This window comes from Eufriesea mexicana, unplaced genomic scaffold, assembly GCF_001483705.2.
Source record: "Eufriesea mexicana isolate 0111107269 unplaced genomic scaffold, ASM148370v2 scaffold1447, whole genome shotgun sequence".
Lineage (NCBI taxonomy): Eukaryota > Metazoa > Arthropoda > Insecta > Hymenoptera > Apidae > Eufriesea > Eufriesea mexicana.
The window spans coordinates 1,039,804-1,061,252 of NW_016909550.1; the positions used below are offsets into that span (position 1 = coordinate 1,039,804).

Below are 21,449 nucleotides of genomic sequence, written 5' to 3' on the forward strand. Positions count from 1 at the left end.
GTGTTGGTGGAAAATTGTTTTAATTCGGTTTCAGAGAGTTTTTACAATATTTCACGTTCTACTTCTCATAAAAATTTACATGTATATTTTCTGGGCATCTATCTTTTTGGCTATGAGTCATACAATAATTGAATCAAAGACGCATGTAGGGTGACAAAATGAAATTACGCGCGCAAATGTCGATCCAAGACACCCCGAGCCTTCCGGGGGTTGCAGAGTCAATCAGTGGAAACGGAGGCGTTTCGAATAAACTTTCTGATAGCCATGGTGAAATAGCAAATGCGAAATTATCGAGATTGATAAAAACGGATAGCTTTGTTGCTTATTTACTTGTTCCGACGAACACTACAGTTACTACAGCAGCTACAGTTACAGATAAAAGTATGCAAAGTTATTATGGAAAATTAGTTATTTTATACTATAATTGATAGCGAAGACTTTTTCAATTTAAAAGAATAATTTTGCCCTGACAACATGTCGTATCGAATAACAAAATTCTTATCATTTATTTGCGCTATTGATAACTATTGTGGTGCCGTTGATATTTCACGATGAAACGATTTTAGACTATTTACTTTATACTTATTAATAGAAAAAAAATCGTGAAAATAGTAGCGAAAAATTCTCCAATTTAAAAAATATTTTTATTACAACAAAAATTTCGGATTAAATCAAAAATTCTTATCGTTTATACGCGTGCTGTATGATAGGATATAGTTTGTATATGGCGATGAAAGGATTTTATACAGAGTGTTTCAGATTACTATGAAAATTTCATCAGTGAGTTGTATAGAACAGAAACGTAAAGGATTTACAATTAGTAATACTTTCCTCTCATTTTGATATAGCACAGAGATATTTATTTGAAATGAATCAAGTTCGAGAATCGATACCAAGTGTGAAGAAATTTTATGAAATCACGCAGAAATGTATTTTACGTTGGATAAATTGAACAATAGTCGATAAAATGTTTCTTTTATATTCGATATTTACATCAACAACTTTGCATTCGAACATTTATGGATTTTTTGTCAAATCACATTTTAATTCCATTGCTACCTGTACACATACTGGCAAGGCTTACATAGAAATACCTGAGATAATACCTGAAATAACCTGCATATACAATTTCTATTTAAATTACTAATTACTAATTAAAAATCGATATTTAATAGCGAATAACCTCATTCGCTTGATTAAACAAATTTACTTCAAATATATCAATTATTTGAAATTCCACAATATCGTTGATTATTACTTTAAATATTTAATATACACGTGCATAAGATAATAGATATGATAATAGATAAGAATGAAACATTTATCTATCGTCGATTAGCATTGTTATCTATAATGAAACATTAATTAAGATTATCAACATTCGATTAATACTTTGTTTTCGTCAGCGTGTCTGGTAACTGGTGATAAAATTATGCAAGAATTCATTCTACATCTAAAAATAAGTGGAAAAGAAAGAATACAATTTTTCATCTTCAAGAAAATTGCGGTTGAAAATTAGTGGGGTATGCATCCTTTTATTCAAGTTTCCACGCTGCGAATTTCATTGCGGACTATATCCATTTGTGTTCATAAACATTTGTAGTATTTTTACATTTAAATTACGTAAATCGAATGATAGAATAACGTAGCGAATTTCATTGCGGACTATATCCATTCGTGTTCATAAACATTTGTAGTATTTTTACATTTAAATTACGTAAATCGAATGATAGAATAACGTGAAAGATAGATAGTCTACGCTAAAATTCATAAAGTTAAAGTACGACTAAATTTACGATTACGCACCCCACGAATTTTCAAATATAATTTTCTTGAAAACGAGATCTCGAATGTAAAAACTTTATTCTCTTTTTTCAACTTATTTTTAGACGTAGAATCTTCATCTGCACGCTCGTACCACCAGTTACCACAACTTATCTGTGTAACTAGAAATGCGAATATAGTTGCTCGTGGATTAGTGCAATTACTATTGCTCGATCACTATCTATAAACGCACAGCAATCGATTGTCAACAAAATGGCGGCTCCTAAAAATGTCGAGAATATCAAAGTACTTGGCAGAATACTTGTAGTTTCTGTAGAAAAAGCAGCCAAAAAGGGTATTATACGGTATACTAAAATACTCGAAACAATTGAAAACGCATCGTTTCAGTTTCTCATAAATTTCTTAACTCAGCTTAAATGAGTTACTATGAATAATATTTTGCTTTTTTCGAACGTCGTTTTAATCTCGTTAAATAATATAAATTCTAGAGTATTTATTTCATAAGAACTTATTAATACCAGAGAAAAACTGGGTAGGTAATATGTCCCAGTTTTAAAGAAAAATCAGCAAACGTGAATACTGTTTAATTCTTTCACTATGATTTCAATATGATACACGTACAAAGAAGAAAACTTCAAGATGATATCAGTAAAATTAGAAAATATTTCAAGGATATATACGATATTTACGATAAATATTTATTGCAGTCACAAGCCATGGTGGCGCTAGTGAGTTAAATGGAAAATCATCTTAAGACTGCCGAAATGCTTACTCGCGAAAGGATTAATAACTTTTTATTACATATCCATTTCTTTTTACAAATAGCCTTCCTCTAAAAATAAAACAAAAGCAAAAAATGACGATAATAAGCTTAGATAATAAAATTCCTAAATGATGCATATTAGCTATAAGACAATTATCCATAGTAACTTCTTTATATAAATAAATCCACACTTTACAGCTTTTTAAACGAAATATTATACAATTTGAAACAGAATAAATAACAAGAATAAAGTAACTCAAAGTAAATTCATTAACTCCAGGAGGCAAAAACTAAAAGTTTATTTCAAATATAAAAACTTAAATACCAATCAACCGTTTTGGCGGTGAAATTTTGAAAAATTCAAAAAGTGATGTTAATCACTTGGTCCATATGTATACCTCATTCAACGAAATTCAATCGAACTTCTACCTTATCGCTATTTCCAAAAATAGAAAATGTTTTACTCGTCTTTCGTTACATATATACTTTTCTTTCGATCTTCTTTCTAGTTCATGGTATTTAATTTTCTCGAAACACACGAGAATTTCTAAAAATGCGTAAATAATACAATCTTGAGATACTAATGACTTGAAATAATATTTGCGGCAACTTTTAAAAGTTCCAACTCTGATGATCAACATCCGCGTAAACGTACTCGAACAAGCTAATAGAGAAGATAAATAATTCGCGTTTAGGCAAAGTCGTGGAAGAAGGGAAAATTAGGTGTAACTGAACGCGTCAGCTGGAAGATGAAACGCAACAGATTCGAGGGTAGTAGTGCGGTTTTTGACAACGTTAAAGAATGGACAGGATGGAGAGGACGGTAGCTAGGCAGAGGATCCGCGCCAGCACGTGCAGAGCAGCCCGCTGGTCCCCGAATTCTGAGCGGTACATATTAAAACAGTCGCCAGTGCGTTTCGCTCTTTTGATATATAATGCAGGATGGTGTTGTTTGAGTTAAAAGCCCAGGAACCGCGGTGACTTAACCCTGTTAAACTGCGATGCCAAGTAAAACGCGGTTTGCTTTGCTTTTACTCGTTGGTTATAATCCATGCACAAAGTGTCCAGCCAGGAAGTGGCTTCACCAATGCGGCGGAGACTTTCGAACGCGTTCATTTCACCCTCAAATGCAAAAGTACTCGCCGGTCTTGAGTGTCGTTTTTAGTGATTAACTTTGAAACGTCGAAGCACGCTACGGTTCCGATAATTTCTTCGATTTCAGTTTTTCTATCGACCCCTGGTCTCCTACTCTCGGCTCCCGTTCACCACAAAGTAAGAGTAATTTCACGAAATAGCCATATGGCTTTTCACGAAACACTTCTTTCCAGGTAATTAACGCATCCTTTCCTCTCAAGGAGAGATCGAATGATGAAAAATCTTCATTGGATCTCATAGAACGAGAAAACGATGTGTTTCAGTTTTTAAGAAATTTTAGTTGAAATTATTTAGTTCAACTAAAGTAAGATTTTTCGATTTTACCCTCATTAATTTTCAAGATTGTATGGTTGAAAAATGAATACCATCGTTTCTTGTTGATTATTAACACTGCAAGTAAATTGATTACACGCTACAACCCTTATAAAAGAAAAGAATAGAACTCGGTTTTAACCATCTTAATTAGAAATGTATGACTTGCTATAAAAATTTTCAAATACAAATAGTATAAATATAATTATTTATTTCAATTTTCCATTTTTCTATCACTGTTTTAGATATTATAGTCAATATTAGATATAATTCAGTATGACTTAATACGTTTTTATATATTACCATAATACATAGAATAAAATATTATTTTATATTATTTTCGTATACAGGGTGGTTGATCCGAACGAATCTCTCTTGGCTTTTAATGATATAAAAAATATTTGTATGCAATTTGTATGACATCAAAAGACTCGTACAGTAAGAACAATGTTTTTATCAAAATTTTTTGGTCTCTTTTGGTCTCTTTTGGTCTCTTTTGGTCGTTTTAATCTATATTTCTCTCTATGGAATCGAGCAAACATTGTTAAAATATATTCAAATATTGTAATAACATGATAATTCGTAATATTAAAATCAAACAAAAAATTGTCGAGTGAACGATAATTTGCGAATAAATAGAAATAAACACATTTACTATTCCACGAGAAATAATAAATTTATGAACCATCTTACTTTTTACTGATACACGCGAATATATTCATATATTTCCTGTCTCATTCGCCAATTATTTTTACCTTATTTTCATTTTACAATAATATCGCATAAAACAATAAAAAATAGAAAAATAGGGAAAATATGCGATTGGCGTTTTAAAACTCGAGAAGAAAAGTAAGAAGGGATGCACGGTTTTATTTTAATCGAAATATTCCGTGGCACGGAATTCTTTAAAAGCTCCCGCGCTAGCTACGGCATTTTGTATCTTGAAAGATGGCGACACGCGAACAGGGGTGCTGTTGGATGAAAGAGAAATAGGTAGGGAACGGCGGTGGCAAAGTTGAGATGAGTTGGGGAAGAAGGGTGGTTGGGTGGCGCTGTACCGGAGGCTGCCATTATATCTGAGCCGCCATTTTAAATTGAATTTTCTCCACCCTAGATAGATCTGAAACGTCTCGGCCTTGCCGAGGTTCTTCCTCCGTTTCGCGACGAGGGGCAAGAAGCCGAGGGAAAAGTAGAGGAGAAACCGTACGAAGGGAACCGAACCCCTATGGCGAGTCTCCCTATCCTTTTTTTCTTATCTTCCCAACACCTGTTCAGCGATGGATACCTCGCGTCTCTCCCCGCGTCTCTCCCCGCGTCTCGCCCCGCGTCTTTGCCATCTTTGGCCAGTGCTAACGGCAGAATTTTCCCTAACTAGGAATAAATTGGAATACGAGGAACATGCAGGCAGTTGCTCGCGATTTTCATTTTCGACATTTCGCATTCGTAGAAAAGCGAAGTAAAATCTAGCAATATGTAAATTCGATTTTACATATTGCCTGATTTTAATTCGATCATCCGATGGCGAAAGGATACCGCGTTAAATGATTGTTCTTCGTTCGGACGAATGAAAGTATAGGGACTTTGACTTTATTATATATTATATTATATTATTATATATCATATTATTTGACTTTATTATTTACTATATGAATCTTACTATCGAGAAAATATGATTGATAGTGACTTATGAATAGTTTATTATGTGAAGTTATTATATTATTATATTATTATGTTCTCCTACTTTTCCAGTGTACAAAGCATTGTTTTTAAGGTATTATGTCATTTGCTCCTGTATCAATTCTCAAATTCCAAAAAGAAAAGGTAGAAATTTATTTAGAATATAGAAAGTTAAATATAAATTGAGTATCTCGGCGTTAAAATTTAGTATAATTCAAAAAGTGAAGATAATCATTTTAATCATTTTACGAATAGATCAAACACATTATGCACAATGATACGTTAATTAGAATTACACAACTACCCTTATTACGATAAATAATTATAAAACAAAATTCCAGAAATTCTTTTTATTTTAAACAGATTGATTAATACTCCATGCCAAAAATACTGACATTACTTTTTGGCCAATCTAATATTATACATAATATTATACATAAGTACTTATATATAAATAAAATTAAATTTCAAGTCGAATGTTAAAGCATATTACATTTTAATTCCTTAACGTTTTACATTTATGTTTTGAAATATTTAAAATTGTTTCAAATATTTTAAATATATTTAAAGTACGTTTACTAAAATAAGTACTTTTCGAAATTCGTCAAAGCTATCCGGAAGCAATTTAAAAAGCGTGGTAATGATAATGATTAAAAAAGGGTAGCATCGTGGTAAGAGAATAATTCTCGAATCACCGCACAAGAAATCCCATTACGTCGGGGAAAAAGAAAGGTGAATCCGAGCCCCAATATTGAGTTAGCTAAGTTTTCATTCGACCTTTTTACTTCGATTCGACTTCCGATCGAAGCCTACCTAGTGGGCGTTTTACGAGAAAATTCACTTCCTATCTGAGAGGAAATAAGAGAAACTCGTGAACAAAATAAAAATTGTCAACGCACATTCTTCGTTTTGTCGTCGAGAGATATATTACACACTTTCTTTAGACCATCATCATTCGAGGATCAGAGGGACTTGCATGTAGGCTAATTATTTTTAAAATATCTCCCGATATTTGTAAGTAAGTTTTATATCTTCCAAATAAAATATCGTATCAACGTTGTAATATTTTCTATGGTTTAAAATTTTTATTTTCTAACCATTATTTTCATATCTTTCAAGGCTTGATAAAATGTAAGAAATTTCTTTTTCGATTGTAAAAAAATGTAATATTTTCAGTTATATTGCTTAGAAATGAATAATTAACGCAAATTGGAAAATATTTGTAAATAAATTATCTAATTTATTTTTAAATATATTTATATGGAAATATGAGGTTCAAATATGATTTGTTAATAAAATTTTTAACGACTAATAACGTGCGTGAAATTAAATTGAAGATAAAAGGTGAAGGTAAATGTAATAATAAATATAAATTAATTAGTGTTTAATTAACAATGAAATTTTATTTGTGCATGTTTTTAGTGAGATTACATTATGAAATATTATCGATTTATAAAAATTGCCATAATTATATCAGAACTAGCCATAACATGGTTCAGAGTAAAATTTGAATAAATTGATAGAAATAGCAAAACGTTATTTTAAAATTACGTTAATAATTACTTCCATAAAACTTTATTATTAAATCGCAAAGGTAAGTCATTATCGAAAAAAGGCAATAATGTATCAAAATTAATACACATAATGATTAAAAAAGGGTAGCATCGTGGTAAGAGAATAATTCTCGAATCACCGCACAAGAAATCCCATTACGTCGGGGAAAAAGAAAGGTGAATCCGAGCCCCAATATTGAGTTAGCTAAGTTTTCATTCGACCTTTTTACTTCGATTCGACTTCCGATCGAAGCCTACCTAGTGGGCGTTTTACGAGAAAATTCACTTCCTATCTGAGAGGAAATAAGAGAAACTCGTGAACAAAATAAAAATTGTCAACGCACATTCTTCGTTTTGTCGTCGAGAGATATATTACACACTTTCTTTAGACCATCATCATTCGAGGATCAGAGGGACTTGCATGTAGGCTAATTATTTTTAAAATATCTCCCGATATTTGTAAGTAAGTTTTATATCTTCCAAATAAAATATCGTATCAACGTTGTAATATTTTCTATGGTTTAAAATTTTTATTTTCTAACCATTATTTTCATATCTTTCAAGGCTTGATAAAATGTAAGAAATTTCTTTTTCGATTGTAAAAAAATGTAATATTTTCAGTTATATTGCTTAGAAATGAATAATTAACGCAAATTGGAAAATATTTGTAAATAAATTATCTAATTTATTTTTAAATATATTTATATGGAAATATGAGGTTCAAATATGATTTGTTAATAAAATTTTTAACGACTAATAACGTGCGTGAAATTAAATTGAAGATAAAAGGTGAAGGTAAATGTAATAATAAATATAAATTAATTAGTGTTTAATTAACAATGAAATTTTATTTGTGCATGTTTTTAGTGAGATTACATTATGAAATATTATCGATTTATAAAAATTGCCATAATTATATCAGAACTAGCCATAACATGGTTCAGAGTAAAATTTGAATAAATTGATAGAAATAGCAAAACGTTATTTTAAAATTACGTTAATAATTACTTCCATAAAACTTTATTATTAAATCGCAAAGGTAAGTCATTATCGAAAAAAGGCAATAATGTATCAAAATTAATACACGATTAAATTTTCATTCGTACCTTATACAATATTCATATCTAATATCAAAATATTTATAAACTTTACAATATTGTAAATATAAATTATGCTTTTTCTGCGAATTTTCTGCGAATTATCGAGTTTATCAAAATTTCAAATGATCTTAACAACCTTACAACATTATCCATTTTATATTTTTCAAACCAATTGACAAAAAGTAAAAATGAATAAAAATCAATTAATAAATATTTCAGTACATTTGATACCAATCAATTAGGTGAAAACTTCTCTTCTTCTCATAAATTCTATTATTCATGAATAATAACTCAATATTATTCTGCAATTCTTAAAGCGTATTTTTACTTAATTTCCTCGCACAATTATTATTGAACATTATTTTTTCCTTTTAATACATCATCATTAGACGACATTGTACTCAACACCTTTGTGTTCGCAGCATATTCTGTCAAAGAATGCAGCTAAGAAAATAGAAAAATAAAAGCAACGAAACGAAGCTATTTTAACGAGCATTTACTGAAAAAGCACAGCAGTATCAAGGACGAAATGCAGACGATAAGACAGAAAGAAAGTAGTAGGTATATTTTTTTGCAGAAAGTAATCCATTATCCCTGGATCCATTTTCTGTCTCTATACATGGGTTAGCTATCAGAGTGCAGGGTATTCTCTTAGGTATACAGAAGGATAGTTTTCTCGGTCGTGGTCCTCAAAGTAGCAGACATTTTGAGCTGTTCTCCCCTTGAGAGAAAGAGCGAGAGAGAGCTGCACTTTCGCTATCCCATCTCATCGTGCTATCTTTCTCTATGAGAGAACGTAGCTGGAAGAGGTGGGGGAGGGTTGGAGAGCACGGTTATTGAATTACGAACTCTTAGCTTTCCAGTTCTTGTAGGGTACGCGCCTTAAGGGACGCGCGCAAGTATGTTCGCAAAAAGCTCTTTCAGAGGAGTTGTAAATAAAAGGAGTCATCCACTTTTCCAGCATCTATTCGGTTAAATGCATCTATATAAACCATATATATCTATATATGGATCATCAATTTTTCCATTCGTCGATCTTGCAAATTTTCCAAGCAAATACAAACGCGGCTTCCCCCATTTATTGCCTTGAAAAATGTTTTTCTTTAGGTGAACTTGCATTTTTCTGATTTTATATAGACATGTCAGTTGATTATTTTTAATCAGGATTGATAAAGGAATACGTATCTATCTACTGTACAGATATTGTGTGCCATGTACTTAATGTTAGGTGTTGTATACCCATTATGTACTTAAAAGTAGTGTATATAACTGAAAACAAAAAGTATACATAATTATGATCCTTTCTGAAGAAAAATCGATATTAACGTAAAAAGTTTGCATATTTTGAGCAACTATAAAAATAAAGTTTGAAACGTGTTAATTTCACTCCCTTGGTAGTTATTGCGTTAAAGAAAATTTATGAAACTCGAAACATTCAATTCTTCTCATAGTGATTATTTTATGTCTTGGAAAGAACAATATTAGCTACAATATCTCTAAAAGAATAGGGTGTAATATAAATGTAATATTGTTTTTTCTGCTATCAAATTTGATTTTAATACCAGAGCTACTGATTTGTGATTTATAGTTAAAATTGAAATTATGTGGAAATAAATAGATTAGGCTTTATGTGATTATATTCGATAAGTAATAAGGCATTGTTTTGTGTTGAAGAACAAAGCAGCACTACCTAGTATAAAAAGCCGATACTACTTATTGCTCCAGATAATGCATTGTACTTGAGAACTTTTTTGAAAAAGCGATTTGTAGATGTATGGGTCGTCTTGGAAAATCATTTGTAATGTTAAATTTAAACTTAATATTCCAAAAATTATGATTAATGGAAAGATTTTTGTTCACTCGTACCAGTATTTCTCATGTAATTTACTGAATTTGTCATTTTGACTTACGAACTCTTTTTATTTTAGAAATGTGCTGAATTGAATTTAAAAAATAATCGTAATAACGAATAGAATATAATAGAATAATACAAAATAATAACATCTTTATTTACTGTTAGCAAAAATATTTTCTCGGGGATCCAGAGCACTGAAAAGTTTTTAATTTATTATTGCACGATACAATGTAACCTGTACACTTTATTGAACGTAGTTATATAGGTACATAGACCAAAATGAAATTAGGGACAGTAAAACTGATGCTGTCGATCTTTTAGTATTTTCAATATAATAAGTGGTACATCTCTATTTATGATGCTATATTAAAATACTTTATAATTACTCCAAATTCATTTATTTTCGTTACATAGTTTATATAGGTATTTTCTTACAGTTTATCTTGTATTTTATACTTTCAATAACTTTTGTAATTAAATAATGTGGAAAAGTAATTTTAAGATCCATTTGTTATTGGATTGTTGTCATTACTGTATTTGATTGTAACGATGCATTATGTATTTCTACATTTCATTTCAGTTTAATATTTATAGACCACAATTGCATAAATTTAATCAGATTTGATTGAAAATTTTTATTATTTTTTAACAATTCGTCGGAAATTTGTATTTTGATAATAAATTTGCCACGCAACATTTTTATATTTGATTTTGCTTCAATGCTCATTGAAACGACAATTCTGCAGTAATTACTATATTCTTTATTATTTATCAGTAATAATAACTCGTTAATGTTTATAAATATTTGAATACCAAAGAATAAATTAATCATTTATGTAGCTCACTTATTAATACATTTGTACATATTCCAAATTGCATATTATTTAATACTTCAATAAAAATTGACGCTTTCAATAGTAGGTTTTCAATTTTATCAATTTATTCAAGTATAATCAAATTATTGAGACCCTAGATTATTAGAAATTAAATGTCTATTAGCAGTTTTCAATAAACTTTGTACATAGATATATAAATTAACACAATGTTATTCTTTAATTGCCATTGACTAAAATTTTGTATAACATAATTTATTTTTATTTTCGCTACGTACAATATTAGTATTGATTTCACATAGTAAAACAGAAGTTATAAACTTATGCCTAATAAAAAAAAATTATAGTTACTGTAGTCAATTATGATTATTAAAATATATAATAGCAATTATAGGATATCATCGAATTACTGTTATTAAAGCTATGTAAGCAAGGAAATAATGTACTTAACTTCATTGTATGCAAGAAGTTAAAACGAAAATATGTAATTAACTTTTTCCATTTAATGTTTCATTTTTAAATAAATCGATGTTAAATTCAACCAACATCCGTGTAGTTAACAGGTAACGAAAAATGAAAAATAAAACTATTGTGATTTTCATTTAATGATCGTTTCCCACTAATACAAAAATTGTTGAAGATAACTCCCATTTATTTGACAACAAAATTGTCTCAGTTTCCGGTGACAATTTTTTCATTAATTTTGAAATAAAAATTACATTTTATAGATTTTTTATTACATTTTGCCACACGCTTTCATGACTATGATGTTTTGATTAAAATAAACTGTTATTTTAACTTGTATCAAGAAATTAAAACAAATTTGAAATTTTTATTCATATTTATTTCTGAGCTTTATTATTTAGTATAGTATATATTAGTATATATTATATACCCGAGTTTAAATTATTTATTTTCCGAAATTTTGTAGTGAGATTTTTATTTTTTATTTCTATTTTCTCTGCTTTTTTCTTCTTTTTTAGTTCAAGAAATATGAAAAAGCTGTAACGTTCGAAAGTATTAGTTTTATGGATAGCATAAGTAGAAATATTGCAGAAATTCTTCGTTTTTGAGCTATTACATAATGTTCAATCAAAGATTCCAGCGACGCGTGAAATATTTTAACGATATAAATAGTTGAGCAAAAAATAGCACTTCAATTTCATCTTTGTGGTATACTATGTACCTACATATCACTAAACTGTTTAACAGGAACCAATTTTGTTCAAAATAATAGCCTATTGTTATAAATAAACCATGTATTTTTATTTGATCTACATATTCTCGTTTCACATATGTATATATTTACGGAGGAAGAATATTAACATAGAATATCTATCGTCTAAATTTAAAACAACAAAGAATCACCACTATTTTGTATAAAAATAATAATAACAACGGCAATAACATAATAGTAATATTTCATGGATTTCGAAAGAAATTATACTGACAATTAAACGAAAATAAATGTATAATTGGGGTTTGTAATATGGAATAGCTGATTTTAAAAAGTGCTTTCCTCTAATTATTTGAAATTATTTTTAAATTGTTAAATGCGAGAAATGCTAAATAAATTCAAATCATAATAAAAGAAACGAAGAAAGTGGAAATTGGTTTGGGTTTAATTTTGGTTAGGTGCTTTGAAAAAATGGAATAATCCAGAAATATATACAGAAAACTGAAAACTTGTACCTGTGGTATACAGAATAAATATTTATATAATCAGCATATACAAATAGACAAATATCTTTTATTTTTTAATATTTTTACATTTGTTACACGTTGGACATACGCATATGGTAAAGTGTGAAAAATAGTTCCTTTAAATAAGAAAATTCATATTTTTGATAATACATAATTTGACGAAATTTGCGAAAGTTTTCAACATATTTCCATTTAATGTAAACGTTTTAAGACAACGTAACGTAAGACAATATATATATATATATTCTTTATCGATTATTTTTTGAAATTATTCATCAGCCTTTTTTAGCGATGCATTTTATAAATACATTTTGCAGTATTAAAAACATTTAGACTCGCCATTTTTTATCGATTCGAGACCTGTTCTATTCACGCAAGCATATATTAACGCGCGCGCGCGCGTGTGTGTATGTGTGTGTGTATGTGTAAAGTGAAATGTCGTTATATTTGCTGGGTAATATAATTTCCAGCGATGCATACTCGAATACTTTGAACTTTGACTTTTAGATCGAGGCTCTATCATAGAGTAATACATCACCATAATCAAAAATAAAGGCTAAAAAAAGAATAAATGAATCACGATGCTTTTTGATGCGCAATATGGCCGAAAAGAATGTTTCAAAAATCTACCCTTGACAGAAAATTAAAAAGAAAACGGGGAAAATTTCATTTTCTTTCATGTTTTATTTATAAATACATTTTAACAATAAATTCTTACACCTATATGATATATTTGAGTACTAATTTTTAAGTAATTTTGTAATTAAAAATTTCTAACCGTTTATTGTATAAATTAATAAATACAAACAGGTATGAAAATCACATTAAGCTTAATTTTAGTAGATAATTTCCAAGAAAGAAGAAAAAATTCCTTTTATTTTCATGTTGTATCAATAAACATCTAACTCATTCTATATATATATAAGCATCATACTGTGTTACACTTTAGATCTAAAATTAGATAATTTTACAATTGCGAAATCCTTATTTTTTATGTTATAAGTAAACGGATACAGTGATATGTAAAAAAGCGGAAAAATTTTAAAAATATATAATAGAATTCTTTTGTTTATGTTATTTAATCACTAAATATATCTCAGAATTATATTTCAGGTAATTTTGTAATTGGGAATTTTTTACTTCTTATCTCATAAATGAACAAACACGATCATTAGGAAGTAAGGAATGTAAATATTTCAACATGAAATATATTAGAAATACAGAAAGTTTCATATTAATAATTACATTGGGTTTTACAGTTTAACTGTATTACTTTATGTACAGGGTGTTCAAGAAGTAGAGTTCAAGTCTTGAAATACTTGTAGTTCTCAAAGAGAAGAGTAAAAATTAATATAAAATATCTAACTAACATAGGATCTACAATCAACAATTTCGACGCACAATCGACTTCTATTATTTTCAAATATTCAATTCGATATTTCGCAAAACACTGAATGTAAATACAAGAATTACAGTAGAAGTATAATAGTTCTAATTTCTCATTATCACCTGACTTTAACCCACTAAACTTCTTTTTATGGAGTAATTTAAACACTTTGGCCTATTTATCACCCATAAATAATTGCAGAATTATCACAATGGATAGAAAATGCAACAGGGATGAAAAAAATCAAATGTTTATTATAACAAAAAAAATTTGTACTACATTTGCTTTCATAACCTAATCGTTTATCGATATCAGTAATAATTTTATTATCAAACCTGGATTAATGTATTACTAACCTAATCTATCTCTATAGTTATATCTAATACGTTGAAAGAAACTCACTCGTAATATCGAATATTCGTAAACAATAAAAGTCGATTATGCCAAAACGATTGGTTTTATGTTGATTAGATTTTTATGTCGATTTCTGCTTCTCCCGTTTCTCTCTCTCTCTCTCCCCCCCCCCCCCCAGACCCTACATTGTAAACACTCTCTATATAATCATATTTCTATCTCAATAAATACCAACATTAATTCTAACAAAATTAAAAATTGAAAATAGCTACATATTTTCAGTAGCAGTAATATTTCCAACATTAATTTTAACAAAAGTTAATTTTACCGAAAGTTAAAATTAAAAGTGGCTACATATTTTCAATAACGGCAAAAATAAAATACCCTAAACCAGTCATATCGACAGGTATGGTAGTTCTATCATGAAGATAGTACCAACGTAGGGCTCATTTTTCGTTATACTTGATTATTATTTTTAAATAACGCGACAACATCTGCTCCCCAACAACGAGGACTTCGATGCGAAACTAATGACTCAGGGTGACACGTAAATTCAAATTATTTGGGATGCAAGTATCTTTTGTGCAAGTGCAAATCGGCTCATGTGCCGTGAATTCAAATGCGGGTCGCAATTGGTTATGCGTGGTGCTTCGCTTGTTCCGTGATTTCCGTATGTGCAGTTTAAAATGATGTATACCTAAATATGCACGTATGTGCACATACGTCTCTTTTTGAAATTATCGACACGGTCTCCTTGTCTAACAGGTCGATACGTATAACGATGCATAAATATAAGTATCGCGTTAGCAATGACATTAAACGTATCCTCGTGCTGGGAATGTAATTTACAGGCCAACTTGTATCAATAACGTACGCGACGACGGTGACATCTAGCGAGTAATTTATCAACGACCCGAAAAAATGAGGCTACCATCACAGTGGTGATTTGCTAATCGTTGGTTTCATTTTTAGCACCGAATGTATTATTTGCTTGGCTTGAATCCATTTTTTCCCTTTATTTCCTTTGTTTAAATCTATGTTACCGATCGAATGGCTCGTTTGCCAAATTAAGTTTAACAAACAAAAGATTCTTTTCAAATATTTCAATCTATCTCATTGTTAGATATAGACAGTCAAGCATCGATCGACTGCTTTGGTGGGAAAATGAAAAAAAATTCAAAATGTGAAGCTAATTACAAGCTAACAAGTTGGAGATATCTGGTATCTCTATTTCACAGAAAATGGTGACAGGAGTAGTGACTTTGTTATTACTTTCTTTGGCTGCCATTTCTCAAATATTTTTCTCACTTTCACCGATGAATTTTTCAAAACGAGTCGATGAGACTTCTGCACTCTTATCCACCAGCCAATGGACCCTAAAATGTCTGTCACTATTCTGACCTTTATTTTCCTCTCGTTATCCTGTCTCTAAGGATTCGCTCGCCTCTTTCCGTCCTCGTAATAAATCATCGTTGCTGATATTTCGCGTTGCATAGCTCGAAAACACGATGGATGGTTCCGCGGAGAGAAACCGAAAAAAATATGCGCGAGGAGAAACAGAGCGGACAGAGAGGGCGCTGGTGCAACGGGAAGAGCAAGTCAGAGAGGTATTGGGGGTACAAAAATAGCGCACAAAAAGATACAGAAAGCACAGGAAGCATGAGAGCAGGCCTGGTAGAGCCACCCTCGCGTGTCGCCCGTTTCGCCATACGATAGCGTGTAAGAACGAGAGAGAAAGAGAGCGAGCGAGAGAGAGAGAGAGAGGAATAGAGATAGAGAGAGGCAGAGAGCGAGGGAGAGAGAGATAGTGAGAAGAGGAGGAGAGATGGTGCACAGTAGAAATGTCGATAAAACATGTTGGCCAATGAGGAAGCTTGGAGTGACGTCACAGTCGTGGCATTGGCCAATCAGGAGGCACCGGTAACATCACCACGAGGGTGGAAACAAGTCGACCCCAACCAGGGGAGAGGCTTTTCTCTTTCTGGGGGTTGCTCGGAAAAGGGTCGGTCGGCAGGGAATCACGAGAACCCGGAAGAAGAGAGGGGAAACGAAGAAGGAGACAGCGGTGGAAGGGGTCTGGGGTGTAGGGGGCGGGATACGGGTTAAAGGCCAGGGTGGGGAGAGCGTTGGAGGTTCGGGGATTCGGTGTGCAGTCGCTGGTGGCGGTTCAGGCAACCCCCAATATGGGTTTACTAATCCCGCGAAACAATGGAAATTGCCCGATGCAAAATGGCGATAGATAAACTACTCTACCTCGGGGAGTCCGAGAAAAGCCAGAATAGCTTGGCGGCTATTAACGGAAGAGAAATGCTCCGTTTACATCTGATTAATGCATTTCGATGAACCTCGAATATTTTCAAGTCGATTCACGTTGATATATCGGGATTGACTATTTGAGCGGTTGTGTCGTGTATACATACATCGTGTGCAAAGTCGATTCATAATGGATATCACGTATATATATATATATATTACCCAATTTCTTATACTTACGAATATATTTATATTATACAGGGTGTTTGGTAACTGGTGATAAAATCGAGTAGAAATTGGTTCTACGTCGAAAAATAAGTCGAAAGGACTTCATTTTCGAGAAAATCACGATTAAAGATTCGTGGGGTATGCATCCTTTTATTCAAGTTTCCACGCGACGAATTTCAATGCAGACTGTATCTATTTGTGTTCATAAACACTTTCTGTATTTTTACATCTGTATTACTTATATTAGTAAATCGAACGATAGAATAACGTGAAAGATAGTCTACGTTAAAATTTATAAAGTACGATTAAATTTATACGCATCCCACGAATTTTCAAATTCAATTTTCTCGAATACCAGGCCTCGTACGTGAAAACTTTATTCTTCCTTTTCCATTTATTTTTACACGTAGAATCACCTCCTATATCCTTGTACCTCCAATTATCAGACACCCTGTGTATCTTAATCTTCATATTATATCAGGCCTAAAATTGATTCATTGCTTCGTTTTAATTCAAGGTTTGATTTGTGGTTTGATAGAATTGATTTGATTCATTGTAATCGACTTTCAGTTTATGTAACGACATGTGACGTATTGTTTCAACGTAAATTTAGTTGTCAGCAAACTATTCGAATTATAATTGTTTGTAGTGCTTTATAAAATTGGTGCTATCTTGCAATGGACAATTAATAATAATTCATAATGTTCAAGGCGTTAGCCTGAAACTGCATTTGAGAATCATGTATGATCCATACTTTGAACATTTTGGACAAATGGTAGTGAGCAAATAATTACAGATAGGAGTGTAGATGGATTAATTCCTATGAAAATGAACGTAGGTGATTTGCGCTTCTTTGATTAAGTATGATATAAACTAATTACAATTGTTTACTCATGGGACAACCGATATCAGGGTTTCTCAACCTGATTTGAATTATGGTTCCTCTGTCGACATCGATACTCTTTATGTCTACCTTGCCCTATATTTTCCTTATATTCAAAAGTTTTAATTTAAACGAAAAAGACACACACATATATACCGATGTTTGTATGCCTATTTATTTACATAAATATGCAAATATATGTATATATACGTACATTGAGTTGGGCAATAATTATCGTTAGATTTTCGTAGAAGATGGTGACATTTTGTTATTATCGGTACAAAGCAGTGCTTTATTATTTGTTAAATATAATCACACGTCAATTGTGAAGTGAATTATGCAGCGACCTATAAAATGGCTAAATGTTGTAAATAAAATCGATGAATACATTACTTGGTTAAATTATTTCGATTCAAGAAAATGATTGCTATTTTAAGCTGAAAATACCGACATTAGCTTTTGGTCAACTCCATATACCTATATACACTATTATATATGCAATGAAATTTTCATTTATTAAAATACGCGCGCTCAAATCATGAAGATCGTGACTTCTTGAATTCCTCCATTTTTTCGAATGATTCGAAAATTCGAGGAGTGTCATATGATCTCCATTGAGAAACCCTGGTCTACATATAGTTAAATTGTATTGTAACAATTGTAGATTTGTGGGTGAGGAATCGGAAGAATTAGTAAGAATTGATAAACTTATTTATGCTAGCAACATAATTGGATATGGAACAGTTAAATAAAATTATTCTTTAAAACGGCAGGATTTTTAAATACTATTGCACTCTTTTGTACTAATAGGTCTGGTTTCAAAATAGAAGAGCAAAATATCGGAAGCAAGAGAAACAACTTCAAAAGGCTTTGACTCCAATTCCTGCTTGTCAAGGCGCTATGATGAGGAATATTTATCCTGGTGCTAGCAGAGGTTATCAACCGTATCCTCATCCTCATAATAGCATAAATGGGATAAACCGCTACCCCCAGGTAAGTCATTTTTCCAAAATATTCGTACATTTGCCGTTGTTTGTATTAATCTTATTATAACTAGAACTGAAATCATTTCTTTGAATATGGGAACATTTTTACATAGTCAAATATTTCTTATAAGACAGAGTGTGCTCCTAAAATCAAACTTAGGTGCATTATTCATTATGATTTCAATAACGATTAAGAATTTATTTTCTGAGAAATTATTAATCGAGTTCGTGGCTTTTGAAATTTTTGAAAATATTTCAAAATATTAATGTAAATTTTATTCATTTATGTTTTCCTGTATCAATTTTTTTCTTTTTTTTCTGTATAGGTAAAAGGAAATCAGAAAATTGATATATTCTTAGAAATTTTTCTTAGAAAAATATAAAAATATATTGTGAAACTGTTAAAAGCAAGTGCAGAAGCATGATTTGTCATGATTTTATCAATGGTTAAACTTACTCTTCTATGATTTATAAATGAAATAATTGCGTTTAAAAATATTTCATGACTTAAATGTACTCTTTCAAATGTCTCTTATCGATACTAATTTTATTTCGTTTCTTATATCAGTCTTACTATAGCTACCATAAGCATTATTTATTTATAATCGCAAATCATTTCTAATTATAGAAATCAAGTACACGAAATCACTTGTTTGTGAAATCAAGAGAAGACTTTGATACAATCAGAAATTTCTTTTACAAAATATATATTATAAAACCATCAAACTGAAACTCAACGTTGCACTACCACTGCATTATCTGAGAAAATACGTCATATGTAGATGTAAGGTAAATCATTATTAACGTAACTTTTGTTACACGAGTACCTAAAAATTCGTTTAAATATTCATACGTACCAACGATAATCCAAGGTGTTATTCCATTGTTACGTTTTCGAATTCATTGAATGCCAAAAAGAAAAACAAAAAAACAAAAAAGAGGGAATAAAAGGGAAAAAAGGGAAAAATCCGTTAACGCCGACAATCGATGCATCACGCCTAACAAGCAACGTATCGTATCCCTACGAATGAATTCGATGCGTTTCTCGTTAATGATTTTAACCGAGGTATTAAATTGAAGTGCACCTGAGCGTACGTCCGGCGCATCGCTATCGGTCGATGTAGCTAAATTGCATTTCGACTGATTAGTTGGGTCGGACGGATTACCGAATGCCTACCGGTTTAATTAAGCCAATAATTCGTCGAGCGTATCGGTTTGCCAATAAAAAAGCTTCGAGATCCCCTTAATCGATCTTCGAAGTCACGTTTGAAGTAGCAAGATAAAATTATTTGCTAATGCTCACTTGCCCATCTTTTTGATGCATTATCTATTCAGTTAGATGCAGCAAATATTTTCTGTGTGTATATGTAATGAGAGTTACATCGTTCATACGAGTTATTTTCTTTTCCTACTTTTTACCTTTCTAGTTCTATTCTTATCACTTTTTAGTAATAGAATAATTGGTAACTTAATTATCAGTAAAAGTAAAAAGATTATATTAATTAGGAGTATCTTTTTAATAAAACGAATTTTGGTTTATTAAGAATTTATGTGTTTTTAACATTTTTTTTTTTTTATACTTTCAATGTTTACGTATTTTATTCTAACCATATGTAGATAACGATTAGGAATGATATTTGTTTTTATACTTTTTGGGAACGTGCAATTGCACATTTCGAGACATCAACTCCTTCCACTGAAGTTTATTTACAGCCAATCGTATTCGGATACACAACTCAATCTTTTCATAGCTTTATGCAATAGCAGTTTACGTAGACTTTTCTCATTTTTATCTTTGTCATTATTCTTTTTTACATACAGAATCTGTTATTGTCGAATATTTTATGAATTTTTACTCTCGTCCACAAAAAGGTAAACTGCATTTGGGAGGTGACTCTCATTGTCAGTTACCATCTTTTAATTGTTCGGATGCCATAACTAGAGTAACTTTTGTTGTGTAATAGTACATAAAATATTGAAATAAAATATTTATACATAATTATCCATTTATACGTGATTCTTTCTTGTGTTACTTTCAATTTATAATAAAAAGTATCAAATTGATAAAATTAACTTTTTCATATAATGACAAAAATTTATTAAACTTCTGATTCTATATTAAAATAACCAATTACAAGCTAACAACAATATTTATTTTACGTATTTATAAAAGTCTGAACAAATGTAAATTGTACACTTCGACATTGCAAGTCTATTATTAGTTGGATTCGTCATTTCAGTGCAAGGAGTTGATATATCATTTATAAATATTTTATTTAACAATTCATACGTAATTTACATATTCCATTTTGTTAGAAAGTTTCAAATATGATTTTCATTTAACATTGCATTTTCTAATCGTCTTTGTTAATTTTTCAATGAGATTGCAATTTTTACTATTATGAGTTTTTATCTTTACTGATTACAGATCGAATTTCTTGTATTTATATTATGGATTTGGTATATAAATTGAATTGTTCAATTAATCGTGACATTGAATTTCTATCGTATATTAATGTAAATAATCTTATACATATAACATAGCGATATAATAATAATTCTTAATGCCTACAATTTTTTAAACCCCTATAGACATTCGCTCTAATTTAATAGAGTTCACT

The 21,449-nt window shown here is 30.6% G+C and overlaps 1 protein-coding gene across 1 annotated transcript in view; it reads left to right on the forward strand.

Moving 5' to 3' along the window:
• Positions 1 to 21,449, forward strand: part of LOC108548200 (homeobox protein prophet of Pit-1) — a 38,992-nt gene that overhangs the window by 13,213 nt on the left and 4,330 nt on the right. Inside the window, exon 4 of the mRNA XM_017901023.1 lies at positions 18,653 to 18,835. Within this exon, the coding sequence (XP_017756512.1) occupies positions 18,653 to 18,835 (183 nt within the window). The remainder of the gene's footprint in view (positions 1 to 18,652; positions 18,836 to 21,449) is intronic.